We start from the raw sequence: 14,028 nt of genomic DNA on the forward strand, positions 1-14,028 counted from the left end.
CCTATCTCTCGTCCTCTCTCCGCTTCCTCTTCCCTTCTTCTGGAACCCAGGGCTCGGCGTGCAGAGAGCACAGGGTGGACGGGGGGACCCCAGGCCACATGCACAGGAGTAAGGGCCACAGTGCAAAACCCTGTTGTGGCCACCAGGTCCTGGCTGGGGAAGCTGGGTGGGGGCTGTCAAAGAGCTACTTCCTGGGAGCCAGGCCCTGCTCTGGCCCAGGTCCCAGGTCCCAGGTTCCTTTCCCAGAAACAAATACTCAGAGAGCTGCTTGGAACAGTACTGTTTCCAAACAGGGATGCAGGCAGGGGGCTCTGGCTTCACACAGGCTGGGGGCCAGGAAATCAGGCTGGAGCTGTGGAGGGTACAAGTCTCCAGGCAGTAGTGGGTTCAGAGGCCATGCGGCAGCCAGGTGGCACCTTGCCTGCTGAGTGGCTTCACCTGATTAGTTTGGTCAGGCAGGAGGGGTCCCTGGGGACCAGCAAGGTGGTGGGATACGCTAAGGAAAGGACAAAGGGGAGTGAGCTTCCCTAGGGGGAGGATGTACCATGTGACTGAGGAGGGGTCAGAGTGACTCTGAGGAAAGGGGAGGGAGGGGAGGGAGGGGAGTGCTGTGGGGCATGTGCAGGGAGAGGGATGGATGATGACAGAGGGCGTGGGCAGGGCCTCTGTCCCACCCAAGGTGCTAAGAAAGGGGCTCCAATAGGGGGAGAACAGGGTCTGCTCGGTGCTGACGTGCTAAGGAGGAGGAGGAGGGACGCCTGGAAGAACCCATGGGCCCTGTTGCTCAGCAGCAATTTTGAGAATGAATAAAGGGGGCCGTGAGCAGACGGGGTGGAAAGGGAACAGGCAAGATGGAGTCAGGAAGCTGGAAGTGGGGGACCCGTCCAGGCCTGGACGCTGGCCTGGGCTCTGGGGGCAAGAGCGGCGGAATCCAATGGAATCCTCTAGGCCGAGTCAAGGTGGAAGGCGGCAGCCCGGCATCACCTTGCAGCCAGCAAACCTGTCATGGATTCAGAACGAAGAGGTGAGTGAGAGGAATGGGGTACATGCCAGGGCCTGTACCACTGCTGGGCGGACCAGACCCCACCAAGTCCCAGAACCTGCCACCCCCCTGGAGGCCCCAGTTGTAGAGAAAACCTGGCTCCAGGACAGGAGAAGACGGTGGTCCATGCACCCAGGGCAAGGCTTCAGGGCCCCAGCTCCTCCCCTTCCTTCCCCCAAACCTCTGCCCTGGCACCAAGGAATTAATGGGGTGACTCACCCAAGGGGTCCTACAGCTTCAGGGAGGTGACCCGGGGGATGTGGAAGAGCTGAGTCTCCTCAGAGCTGCTGGAGCTGTGGCAGAGAGAGAATGAGGGACCCCGCACAACCCCAGCCCAAGGGGAACAAGCCCAGAGCCCTGATTTTCCCGCCTCAGATGCTCTCCAGGGGGAGGGGAGGGGGTGGATCTGAGCAGCAATGCCTGCTGGGTGCGCTGGAGCAAGGAGCAAGGGTGGCTCCTCAGCGTGGCTCCTTGGGGCTAGCATGCTCCTCCTCAGCCTGGCGGGGCGTCTCAGGAGGGGTGTGGGCCCCTGTTGCCTCCACAGGCCTGGCAGCCCCTCACCTGAGGCGTTTCCAGATGGGATGGAAGTATTTGGAGGTCTTGATAGCGAAGATGATGCTGGGGACCAGGAAGAAGGTGCACCACGCCAGGCAGAACCAGAAGGCGTTCTGGAGCAGAGGGTGTGGGGTTAGCTCGCCGGGGCGAGGCAGCTGAGTACCACAGGCCCCCACCGCCTCAGTGAGGGGCAGGAAGCAGTGTTCCCAGAGCTGAGTGCAGGCCTGGGGCAGGGACCTTGCCCCGCCTCAGGCCCTGCTTATGCATGCCCCCAGGGACCCTTAATGTCCATGAGCCCATAGGACCGTCCCGGCACTCACCCAGGGGTCAGCCACCATGTCACACAGGATCGCACGGCCATTGTCCAGGGCTCCAGAGAGGGGCTGGCAGGTGGCGATGTGCTGAGTCACCTGCGGCATCCACAGGAGGCGGGTACATGCAGACCCAGAGTCAGAGAGAGGTTGGCAGACACAGACAGGTCCAGGACACATGGGGGAGATCAGGGACGCAGGAACACATGGACAGACACACGGACACAGGAACACAGAGTTGTAAGGATACACAGCTCTGCTCCTGCCCTTTCCATCATGCCCCAGCCTGCATTAAGCGCCTATTGTGTGTGCCCAGCACTGTGCCTGCTGTCTCCCTGGAGAGGCAGCACAGCTTGTGGAAGCTGGTCAGTGAGGCCTGCAGGAGGAGGCAGGCCTGAGGGCTGGGGTGGACCAGACAGGATGGGCAAAGGGCCAGCACGAGGAAGGACATGCAGATGGGTGTGGACAGCACGTTTGGGACCCTTGGCCTGTCCCGCTCCCACTCAGGCCTCAGAGAAGGGCTGCCTAGCGAGCAGGGGCATGGATGCCAGGTTTGGGAGTTTGGGTTCCAAGGCACCTCTAGGGAATCTCCAAGGGGCTCTGGAGAGGGTGGAGCAGAGTGAATGGCTGGTACCACTGGAAGCGAGTGATCGGCAGTGGCTCTGAGGCCAGGAGGGGCCTGAGCCCCACTCACCTCCTCTCTCACCCAGGCCACGTACTGGGAAAAGTAGTCCATCTCCCGGGTCAGGAAGCACTCACTTTCCTGTAGAAAGGAGAGGAGCCTGGGCTGGCAGGAGTCCCAGGAACCAGCACCCAGTACCCATGCGGGGTCCCATCAGGTCAGGGCTGGAGGAGAGGCCGAGTGGGAGCCCTGTGTGCCTCAGCCCCTCCACCCTCCTCTGGCTCTGAGACAGCCGCCACCCCTTGGCCATCCCACACTCACGTTCCTCAGGACACGGCTGGCCCAGGCCGGCAGCTCTCCTTTCAGGTGGGTGACCCTGTCCAGGGCACCTGAGGTCTCCCGCTGGGGAGAGGGGACAGGCTCAGTTAGTGTGCCGCTCGGTCAGGGAGCAGCCTCCCTCATGAACTCGGCAGAGAGTACCCAGCACGTCAGCCTGGGGCAGGGTGTTCCGCCCCAAGGTCACAGAGGATCAGACCGTGGTCCTCAGGGATCTGCTCACCCACCTCAGTTCTTCCCACCCAGCCCTCAACCTCCCATGGGACTGGGCAGAGCCGGTGAGGTCCCAAGTCAGCTGGGCCTCTTCCTCCCTCCCTCTGCTGCCCACCTGCTCCACCCCACCCTCCCATCTCCAGAGCCACCTGGAGGTTTGGTGCTGAGAATGCCAGAGCCATGACACTGATGTTGAGCTTGGCCTGTGGAGGAGAGATGGGGGCTGGTCAGGGCAAGAGCAGGATCTGGTGCCTGTCTCCCTGTTCATGCTCCCTGCCTGCCTCCCCTCCCCCACAGGCCCCAAGCTCCCTGGGCCTCCAGACTTACCACAAGGCTCTGCTGGGGGAGGACCTTCTCCTGGTAGAGGGTTCTGAGCCCTTGGGCCTCGTCCTGCAGTTGCTTCCCCAGCACATAATTGCCCTGAGGGGAGACAGGGACAGAATGGCCTCTGCCCAGGACTGAGCAGCCCTTGCCAGCATATCCTTTACCAAACTGTTCAACCAACATGCTGAGGGGTGTGCATGCCAGGCTCAGGTGAAACACTAAGGCCTCCTTGAACTCCTGGGCCGGATCTGGGTTTAGAGGCCTAAGCTCAAGTTCAAGGTCTACTGCTAGCTTGCTGGGCATCCCTAAGTCTGCCACAGAACCTGTCTGAGTGGCATCTGCTGGGTGGGGCCTATAACCTATCCGGAAAGTAACTTTTAAACTCTAAATATTTCTGAATACAAAGTGCTATTTTCCCAGAGGAGCTGAAACCCCTGAGGGGCAACTGTCATGATATCTGCTCCATCGCACTGTCCTCTCCACCTGTCCCAGGGGCCCCACAGCACTGAGCACTTAGAAACACTTGCCCCAAGGTGTGATGCCAGACCAGTCAGTCCGTCTGACCTCACAGATGGAATAAATAAGGCCCAGGGAAGGTAAGTGACTTGCCCAAGGCCACACAGCCAATTGGTGGCCGAACTTGAGTCAGAACTGATGCTGCAAACCCCTTCAGCCCTGCCGGGGGTGTGGAGCCTCACTGGTGGGAGCCTCAATCCCCTGCCTTTGCCCTAACCCCATCCCCTGCCCAACCACTCTCACCCCCTCTCATGGCACAGGCCTCTCCCCAACTCCTGCCTGCCCAGTGGGGTCCCTCTTCCTTTCTCACCTGAGAGTGGGACAGTCCTTCTAGATCATGGGCCAGCTTCTCCACACTGGTGTTCACCACGGGCTTCTCGATCTAGGGGCAGATGGAGGGGCCAGGAGGGGATGAACCCTGGTTCCCCCCTCCCTCAAATTTCCAGTCTTTGCAAAAGTACTGCACACCAAGTATGTCAGTAAGGACACATCAGCAGGTCTGACTGAACCTGTGACTGACATACACCATTTTCTATTCAGATAGAAGAAAAAAAGTGAGGCGCCCTCTGGTGTACCCCAAGGAAGAGGAGACTTCTCACTATCATTTGCCTCAACATAGGATTCAGAACCACGGACAGCGGCATACCCTGGGGTTGGGGGGACATTCACTCCAGCCCAGGAGGATGGGGACACCAGGACAGGCCTGGGGCACATGGTCTGGATCCACATGGTCTGGGGACAACCCTCCCACACCCCCCCCCCCAGGGACATGGGGGCTTGAGAAAAGATGAAGGGCTGGGGCAGGGCAAGATGCACCCCTCCAGCTCCTCCTCAGGCCCCTCTGTTCTGCAGAGGTCTGGCCTGAGGGGCCCATGGCTGACCTGGATGAGGAAGCCAGGGTAGTGGATGTCACTAAGCCCACTGCTCTGCAGGGCCTTCAGGTCCCGGAGGCCAGCTGGGCTCAGCAGGTCCAGACTCTCCATATCCACTTTGAAGTTCTGCAACTCCTGCTCCAGCTTGGCCGAGTACTGGGAGAGAGGGGAGGGGGTAGGGACATGTCCAGGCCCTAAGCCAGGGCCCCAGAACTGCTGTCCTAGATGGGAGGTCACCAGGGCCTCCATTCTGGATCCTCCCAGCCCCAGACAGACCCCCCCGCAGAGACCTCTGCTTCTTACCCACCCTCTCCCTTCAACTCATCCCCACCAATACCCAGCCCACCTCAAGCACCTGTCTGGCTATTAGACAACAACACAGACCTTCCCTGTGGCATCCAGTGTAAAATAGCTTCCCCAGCCCACCTGTCACATCACCACGTGTCAGGGGCTTCAGAGCACCTGTCCCTGTGACACTGTCTATCAGTGCACTTGCCGTTGCCATCAGCTCTGTGAGAGCAACGCCTCCTCCGCCCATTCTGAACCAAACCCTCGGAGGCCAGAGCAGGGGTTCAAGTGTGTTGAATACATAAAAGTGGATGGATGGGTGGATAGATGGTTGGATGGATGACTGAGTGACTTAATGAATGAACACACTCACTTAAGACAGATCACAGTTTAAGAAGGAACACTCAGCATTTCCCAGCCATTGCTGGAGGAGACTTAAAGGGTATGTCATTCAGCCATGTTTAATGGGTGAGAGACTAAGTCCAGAGAGGGGCACTCACCTGCCCGAGGTTTCACAGCAGGTGAGAGAATGGAGCCCAGCTCTGGTCCCCTCCTGCCCACCACCCTGCCTCCCCCGGGGAGAAAGGCCTAATTCTTCCTCAGAGGCATGGTGACAGGCAGGGACGGGAGATGTCTGAAGGCAGCCAGAGCCCTCCTGGCGCCCTGGGAAGCACAGCTTGTCACACTTATCTCTGCCTCACCAGCTCCTGGAGGACAAGCACTCTTAAGGCCACATTTGATGTTGCCAGAGGGCCCCAAGGATTGCCCAGTCCCTCTGAACCTGAGCCCCTAGTGTCAGACTTTTCTGTGAGCTGGACCCTCCCCTCCCACGTTCGGCTGAGACCCCTCCCCACAAGAGCCATGACTCCCAGCCAGCAGAGCAGGGCCCCTCTGCCCAGGCCCCTGCTGAAGCCCTCCCTGGCCAGCCTTCCTCCACAGGCAGTGTCTGTCGTGACTGAGAACCCAGTATCACCTGCTCTGTGGGCATCTTGTCTGGTTAGAGACACTGGAGGAGGAGAAAGCTAAGGCCCCCACTTATAGGATGGAGTTGGGACTGTCACTGGACCATGTGGCTATGCTGGCTGGCAGGACTCAGGTATATGCTGCCCTGGGGGCTGAGAATGAGCGGTGGGTTCAAGAGGAGTTGGAAGGTTTTCTGGATGGAGAATCAGGAGTCACTGTGCTCGGGGCAGGGGTGGGGGGTTCCCAGGACATGCCTGGGGAAAGCTTCCTGGGGGGCCTGGGAGTCAAACAACTCTCACTCACCTCCCTTAGGGGTGGAGAGAGGAAAGGAGAGGACATACACCCTCAGGAGGACCCCACTCTCCAAGCAGCTCTCATGCAGTAGCTCTTCCTCCTGTGTCCCAGAACTATTTCCTATGGCATGGATCCTTTTCCCCCGTTCTATGCACCAAGCTCTGGCAAAGTCCAACGGCTGAGGGATTGAATCTTGCCACCGACTGACAGCGTAAGCTCAGCAAGGGGCCAACTTCATCACCATCATTTTCACCGTCACCCCCTCCCAACCACAGCATACCAACCAATGCCTGTCCCGGGCAGGACACACCCTCAGCCTCCTACTCACTGTCACCAGCCTTTCCTACTGCCGCCTCAGCTGTGTCCAGTTTTCCTGGAGCACAATGCTCAGAGTTGGCCACGGCCCCAGGCACTCAGCCGCCAACCTGCACATCCCAGAAACCTCCAGGCTCTAGCCCTTGGCCAGGCCCCGAGCTGCCATCAGGGCCTCAATTGCTCTTGCAGACATCTTAGGTTCAAGGAGATGGTCCCACCACAGACGCAAGACCGGAGGAGGGGATCTGTAGGAAAGTCCCCACAGCCTCTGTTCCCTCACCTGGCTCAGGTCCAGGTACGTCTCCAGGTCATAGGAGTCATTGAGCTGCAAGACCCTCCAGAGCGGAGCCCCTTTCCTGCACTGCCTGGGGAGGGGCGGAGGGGGGGACAATGGGTGTCAAAGATAAGGGGATGGCCAGGGGACTGACGGCACCCTAATGGGACACTCACCTCAGCTCCTCCTCACACCCTGTCCCAGCCCAGGCTTCCTACTCACTGATAGGCCAGGAGGATACTGATGTTCTTCTTCAGACCAAGAAGGTGGGACAAGTTCATGGACGAGGGCAAGTTCCCCGGTGTGTCAATAAACTGTAGATGGGTCAGAGAGAAATGAGCCTGGAGTGGGCAGGGGCAAGGTTGTCCCGGCCAAGGGCCCATCCCATGATATCCTGGCTTAGCAGACAACATACCCCTTTGACTCCAGCCCAAACCTGCCTCCAACTCCAATCTCCCTGGGTCCTAACACCCAGCAGGGACCCTTCCCACAAATCTTAAGGGAGGTAGCTGGTCTGCAACAGAGAATCTGTGATTACCTGCGAGAAGCACTGAGGAACCAGGACCCCCAGTTCCCAGAGTTAGGAGAAAGAGGGCTGAGGTCTGGGAGTCCCCGCCCTGGGGCTGGGCATCAGCCCAGGCACTCACGGGCTCTCGCTCCCACTCCTCACCTATTGGTGGTTTTCTGTCTTTCTTGGGCCTTCATCATTGCCCCTTCCTCTCCCTCTTGTCTTCTCAGGCCCCCACTTCCTTCCACCCTCTTTCTCTGCTCATATCTCCTTCCACCCACCTCGTAGAGCTCCCCGCTCTGCCAGCTCCGACACACCAGCGTCTGCACATTGCCGCCCACCAGGAAGGTGGAGAAGACGAGGAGGATGAGGGGTGCAGCGAAGAGGAAGCTGAGGCTGGCCCCACTGGGGAAGGCAGAAGGGTGGGGGTTGAGGAGAGAGAGACCCTCTATCCCCACCCACATCCCAGGCCAGCGTGGTCAGCAATTTTGGCTCCAGGGCAGAGCCCTTTGGGGAGGAAAACTCAGAGGACTGCCACCTTGGCCTGGAATTAGAAATGCTGACTGTCCCCACCCCATCCATCCCCATCCTCAATGTCGCTGGGCCCTGGCAGCATAGAGGAAAGTGTAACTGTTTTGCTCAAAGAGACAGGACTGCTGCCCCTTGGGCCCAGGGCGCATAGAGGTGACCAGCTCCAGAACTCAGCCCTCAACAGGGCCACCTGGCACAGCCAGCCATGACCCACCAGCAGGTGCAACTTAGAGGGTCTGAGCAGGACCCGTGCAGCTGACCTGTATGGCTTTTTTGGGAGGCAGGCACAGCCCCATGTCGGGCCTGAGCTTAGAGAGTAAAACGTGGGCTGGATTTCAGCCCCCACCCACCCCTGTGGCCAGGTACCCCAATGCAGTGAGCAGCCTGCACAACTGAATGGCAGCCCTGGCCTTAGAGACCATCTAGTCCAGAGCAAATAGATTCTCTCTCTGGGGCCACCTGCTATCGGTGGTGCTGCCTGGAGGCGGGGTGAAGAAAGATCCCAGGCTCTGTCTGGGCTCAAGGGGGGGGCCCTTTGGTTACTATCATTGCAACTGGTGTGGAGGTGGAAATGTTTCTGTGTTGTTATGGGGCTCAGGTGGGTTACTGATGTGCCATGACCACCCAGCAAGTCAGTCTCTCAGTGCCCAGGACAGGCGTGTCAGTGCGCACAGGGGAACCTGGTCAGCCTGATGGGAGAGACCCTACCCTCTCCACACCCTTCTTACATCATGAGGATGCGGGCTCCAGCCCTGCCCTTGGCCTCCAAGTGGCTGCGGTCCCGCTGGGCAGACAGCCCCCAGATGCCCAGGTTGAGGCCCACGAGGTTACAGACCACCACAAGCAGGACCACAGAGCACAGGATGTAGCCCACAATCCACCTGCCACAGAAAAGAAGCGGGTGTCACTGAGAAGGGATAGGCTAGCAAAGGACCTAGTGGCTGGGCGGGGCCACTAACCCCAAGGTTGGGGACTTAGAGTGTAGATTTGTATACTTCCTGACACCCACCCCCCACCACAACCCCTGCTTCTACAGGGTCTACAGGCTCAGATCTCAAGGGCCCAAGGAGTAAAGGATCTTGGCTTAAAAGGAGGCAGGGGCTTAGGACAGCAAGGAGTTGATGGGGACTGTAATGGGGTCCAGGTGACCAAGAAGCTGGCAACTCCAACCCCACCCCCATGCGTCCGGAGCACCTGTATTTCTCGTATCTCTGCACCTCCTTCAGGTAGGGGCGGCTACTGTTTTCCACCTTCTCCAGTGCCTGGCTCCAGCGAGAGGCCGCCTCCCAGTTTGGGAACGCTTTGGCCAGTGTCTTCAGCCCTCTAGGCTGCTGGGCCACTGCCTTCTTCAGCTCTGCCCAAAGCAGCAGGGGCTAATGGGTTGGGGAAGGCGCCCAGGGGCCCAGGGGGAAGGGTGGGCAGGAAGATCACCTTGGACCCACAGAGAGGGCCCACTCTCCAGGCCCAGCCCAGGAATAGCCGTCAGCCTCCACCCACGGCCCCACTCCTCAGTCAGCGAGCCTGTCGTTAGGGGTGGAGTGGGGTGGCATGCTGGGCAGCCAGCCTGGCCCCTGGGCAGGGCCTTACCTTTGACCACATCGGCCAACTGCAAGGGAGCCAGGAGTGGGAGGGCGTTAAAGGTGCTGTTCTCCTGCCAGAGCAAAAGGCAGCTGTGCCTCCCGCTCTATACCTGGGGATCCCCGCGTGGGGACCTCCACACCACCAGGCCCAGGGGGAGGGGATCTCATTTTCTGCTCCCAACTCTGGAAATCGGGAAGCAGCCTTCCCTTGGTTCTCTCGGTCCATGGCTTCTTTCCCCTCCCTGGGCCCAGCCTGACTCAACTCCCCAGAGCTCCTCGATGACCCTCCCTTTGACCCCCAGCCCTCTGCCTAGACTACTGCAGTAGACTCCCGTGTTTCCCATCCATCCTGCACAGGCCTGCTATGTGTATTTCCCTAGAGTCCATTCTAACCCCTCTCGCAGCCTCAGCCCCCACTCCTTCCTCCTGGGGCTGCTGCAGCAGCCACCTCACACAGCCTCACCGTCTCAACTCAGGTGGTCCAGGCCTGGGTCACAGGTGCTGGCTCATGCTGTGGGGTTCCCCACAGCCATGTCCACCCTGGAGATCCTGCCTGCCATCGGGGCTCAGCTGCAGGCTCCCTCCCTGGCTGCCCAGCCCCCACACCCTGAAGGTCCTAGCTCTTGCTTCTGAGTTCTGGGCCTGCCTCCCCCACCACACCATGTGCGCTCAAGAACTGGCATCCATTGGGATATTCCAGCCCTGGGTACCATGTGACGGTGAGGCCCTGCTTTGACCCAAGTCTTAGGTTCAACTGGGCAAGCACCCAAAAGGGGAAACTGAGGCTCCTCACTGGGAGTTCTCTGCCAGGTGGGGGAGAGGCCAGGTAGCATGGTAGACACTCACCTCCTGGACCATGCTGGAGAAGTTGGCCTCCGGGACCCCCTCCAGGCGATGAAGGACATCGTCCACATGGGGCACCTGAGATTGGGGGGGAGGAGGGGTAATGACAAAGGCCTGAAAGGGATCATGAGGGAGGGTGGGGGCAGAGGCCACTGAAGCCTCAGTGTCCTCGTGTGTAAAATGCCCGGACCAGCACAGCCCTCTGTCCTGGGCAGCAGTGACACCTCGAGGAGCTGATGGCACACTTTGTGCCGTAGGAAAGCTGCTGCCCCTCTGCCAGGATGACCAGCATTGCCCTGGGAGGGTGGAGAAGAGTGGGGGTCCACCTCGGGAAACAGGGGACCCAGGGCAGCTCCGGGGGCAGCCCCCCTCGCTCTAACAGCCGCTGTCCGGCCTGCACCTGGCTGAAGTCAGCTCCCAGCTCCAGGCCATGGGCCTGGCTCAGGGTCTCCTGGCAGCCCTGGCAGCCGGGCTCCTGCAGCAGGTCACGGAGGCGCTCTCGGTGCACCAAAACAGCCTGATCCAGGTCCTGCTGCCCCTCCCGCAGCTCCAGGAGGGTGGCATTCAGGGCTCGGAGGTGGTCCACTGAGACCTGCAGGGCTGAGAGACACCCTGAATCTTGACTGAGCAGTCCCCCCACTGCTGCCAGCATCCTCAGAGGCCTGGAGGGAAGCAAAACATCTCCCCTCCTCCCCCTTGTCCCCACCCAGCCAAAAGGAGCTGCCAACATTGATCTCTAACCTCAACAGTTATAAGGGAAATGGCCCCAGGGCGCATTCAGGCAAGGGTGCCCAAGGGGATCCTAGGACAAAGCCAAGGGTGGGGCTTAGCTAAGGCAGCTAAAGAAATCCGGGGCGAGTGAGGGAGGGGCCGGCCTCCAGAAACACCACCCAGGACGCTGGTCCACTCACCCCGGCCCAGGCTGAGCAGTGAGGCCAGCGTCTCATACACCGCGCTCCTGAGCTGGGTGTGGATTGCGCTCCCGATGCTCACGGCAACACCTGAAGAGCACAGGGCAGTCTGAGGGTTGGTCCCCGGGCGCCAGGAGCCCTCCGGGCCGGTCCATCCAGTCTCCCCAGGTTCTGCAGCAGCCTGGCTGCCCAGCTGGGCCCAATCCCCCCCTCTGTGAGGGTGTTCCCACGGGGAGCCCAGGATGAGGGGATGAGAGGGCCTCTCAAGACAGACCAGGGCAGCAGGCCCCCGGGGCTGGCCCAGCTGCCAGCCAGCGCTAATCCTCACCATCCAGTTCCTTCAAGACGCGGTTCTGGGGCACGGAGAACTGCTGTGCCACAGCCTGCAGCTCCTAGGCAACACAGGTGGTCACCTGACCGCGCCCCCTCCATCCTTTCCCAGCCCTTCCTTCCCCTGACTCAGGGGTGCATTTGTGTAGTACAGTGACTCTCCAGCAGGGGGCAGCCAAGTACATGTTGGAAGGGGCCCCCTTTGGGCTAATTTGCAAGACCCACTCTGCTCTGACCTGCCTAGGCCTGGTGCTCATGTGGGTGAGCGGTTACCCGGTGCTCACCTGGGGGACATCAGAGACCAGGCCCCGGAGGCTGAGCAGCGTCTCGGGCACGGCCTCGACACTGGGGCCCATGTGCTCATGCACACGCTGGTTGGTGACAAAGGCACAGACAACGCCAATCCTGTGGGATGGGGCGGAGGAAGGAACTCGCTGGATGTCCTTGGGCACCTGGGCCTGGGCCCGCCCTCCCGCCCGAGCCGGGCACCCCTCACAGCAGCACGAGGGTGGTCAGCAGCAGGAAGGTCATGAGGGTGCCGCGCTCACAGGCCATCTCCTTGTACTCCGCCTTCCCTGGGCCCCCGCAGCGCTGGTGGCCACGGCAGCAACAGAAACAGAGCCCGGCGGTGGGCACCGCCAGGAGGTAGAGGCCCGCGATGACGGCGCACACCACGTAGCCAGCCTCGTACCGCACCACCTGCGGGGCGGGCGACAAGGCTGTTCTGACCCACCGACCAGCCTGCCCTGCAGGACACCCCGGGGCAACCAGGAGGACGGATGCCCACAGAGGGCACATTTCACGGATGTCCTTGAACCTGTGCAAGTCGCACGTGTCCTTACTGTTGTTTACCACCTTACAGCTGAGGACACTGCCCTCCAGGGAGGTGGGGGTTCACTGCAAACCCCAGCTAAGGGCATAGCTGTGGTTTGAAATCAGGTCTGCTGACTGACTGCAGGGCTCATGAAAGAGAGGAAGGGATGCCCAAGACCCACCCTGGGGGACAGCCAGCAAGGCGGGCTGAGCTGAGGGGGCCTTCCCTTTCAGTCCAGGCTCAGCCGAAACTCCCTCTCCACCCTGCCCAGCCTCACCTCATCCACCTTCACGGAGGCCGGCTCGTTCAGCAAGTCCCGCACCAGCTCTATGGAAAAAGTCAAGCTGGGGGCTTGGGGCAGCGACTGCTCTGCCCTGTTCCCACCCCACACCAGGAGAGACGGGCTCGCTGAAGGGTCTCCTCCCACCACCAAGGCACCTGGGAAAAGGCAGTGTCACCACAGCCCCTGGCCATCATGCCCAGGCCTTGGACGGAGGGGTTGGGGGAGGCCTGGCCAGCCCCTCCTCCTGGACCCTGCAGGCTGGCCCTGCAGCAGGAAGCCAAGCCATGGGCCTGGTTAAGAGTGGAGAAGAGCCTGGCCTAGCAGCTCCTCCCCTGGAGAGGCAGGGGGCAGGCTGAGAGGCCCTGCAGCCCCTCCTGCCCCTCCCAGCCCCTAGCACCACTAGCCCCCGAGGGAACCTTAGCCAGCTCTTCGGGAGCTTCTAACGTAACCTCTATATTAGGTCAGAGACTGAGGCTCAGAGAGGAAAAGGGCTCACCCGAGGTCACACAGGAAGGTCCTGGAAGGGTCTCCAGGTGATGCCCCTGGGCAGGAAGATGGGGGTGGGAATGCTGGGGATCCCGCCCTCCAAAAGCCCTGCTCCGCGGTGGAAGGGGACAGGGTGCTGGCCAGGACCCAGCCCCGCCCGAGGCCCCTGGGGAGCGCACACTCACCGGCAGGGAAGGGGTTGAGCTGCACGGTGGAGAGGAAGCGACGCACGGTGCCGTAGAGGTGGTCCAGGGGCCCTGGAGCCCGCACACGAGGGGCCAGCCACCGGTCCCTGGCTGCCCGCGTGAAGGTCAGGCGCGGAGCGGGGCCAAGGGACTCACAGTCCAGCGCCAGCGCCCCCGGCAGGCTCAGGGCCAGCACCAGGCCCAGGCCCAGGCCCAGGCCCAGAAGAGGCGCCATGAGGTCGCCTGCAGCTCAGGGCAGGCGGGTGTGGGCAGAGGGAGCGGGAGGCGCCCAGGGCCGACAGTGCATCCTTCACCAGCCTCCGTCCTTCAGATCCCAAAACTGGCCTGACGGGTTTGGGCTCCAGAGTACCTGGGCGCTGGCCCAGAGCGCTGGAAGGCCAGGGCGGAGGCCTGGAGTGGGGGGCAGGGCCTGTTAGCACCGCCCTCAGCACCTGGGGTTTGGGAGCCTGGGCGCTCCAGCCCCTCCCCAGTCCTCCTGGGAGGGCTGCCTCGGAGCGGGTTAGAGACGCACTCAGTAGCTCCGGATTGGCTAGGGTGGCCCAATTTCCAATATCATATTCTGTGCTCAGCCCAGCAGCCCAGGCTGGGGGCTGGGAAAACACCCACCCAAA

The 14,028-nt window shown here is 61.1% G+C and overlaps 1 protein-coding gene across 1 annotated transcript; it reads right to left on the reverse strand.

Annotated features, from left to right (window-relative positions):
* Nucleotides 1-458: 458 nt before the first annotated feature.
* Nucleotides 459-13,754, reverse strand: PROM2 (prominin 2). Its single transcript, XM_084900151.1, has 24 exons — nucleotides 13,397-13,754; nucleotides 12,720-12,769; nucleotides 12,125-12,327; nucleotides 11,913-12,033; nucleotides 11,627-11,690; nucleotides 11,299-11,388; nucleotides 10,788-10,987; nucleotides 10,391-10,465; nucleotides 9,552-9,615; nucleotides 9,159-9,318; nucleotides 8,693-8,845; nucleotides 7,715-7,838; nucleotides 7,148-7,239; nucleotides 6,932-7,016; nucleotides 4,801-4,947; nucleotides 4,230-4,301; nucleotides 3,407-3,499; nucleotides 3,229-3,282; nucleotides 2,852-2,932; nucleotides 2,603-2,671; nucleotides 1,918-2,007; nucleotides 1,604-1,710; nucleotides 1,262-1,335; nucleotides 459-1,000 (listed from the first exon to the last, which is right to left on the reverse strand). The coding sequence occupies exons 1-23, from the start codon at nucleotides 13,629-13,631 to the stop codon at nucleotides 1,272-1,274; spliced, it is 2,493 nt and encodes an 830-aa protein (XP_084756277.1). The 5' UTR covers nucleotides 13,632-13,754; the 3' UTR covers nucleotides 459-1,000; nucleotides 1,262-1,271.
* Between the last annotated feature and the right edge of the window lie 274 nt (nucleotides 13,755-14,028).

The sequence above is a fragment of the Pipistrellus hanaki genome (genome assembly GCF_964339955.1).
Source record: "Pipistrellus hanaki genome assembly, chromosome: 12".
Classification (NCBI taxonomy): Eukaryota; Metazoa; Chordata; class Mammalia; order Chiroptera; family Vespertilionidae; genus Pipistrellus; species Pipistrellus hanaki.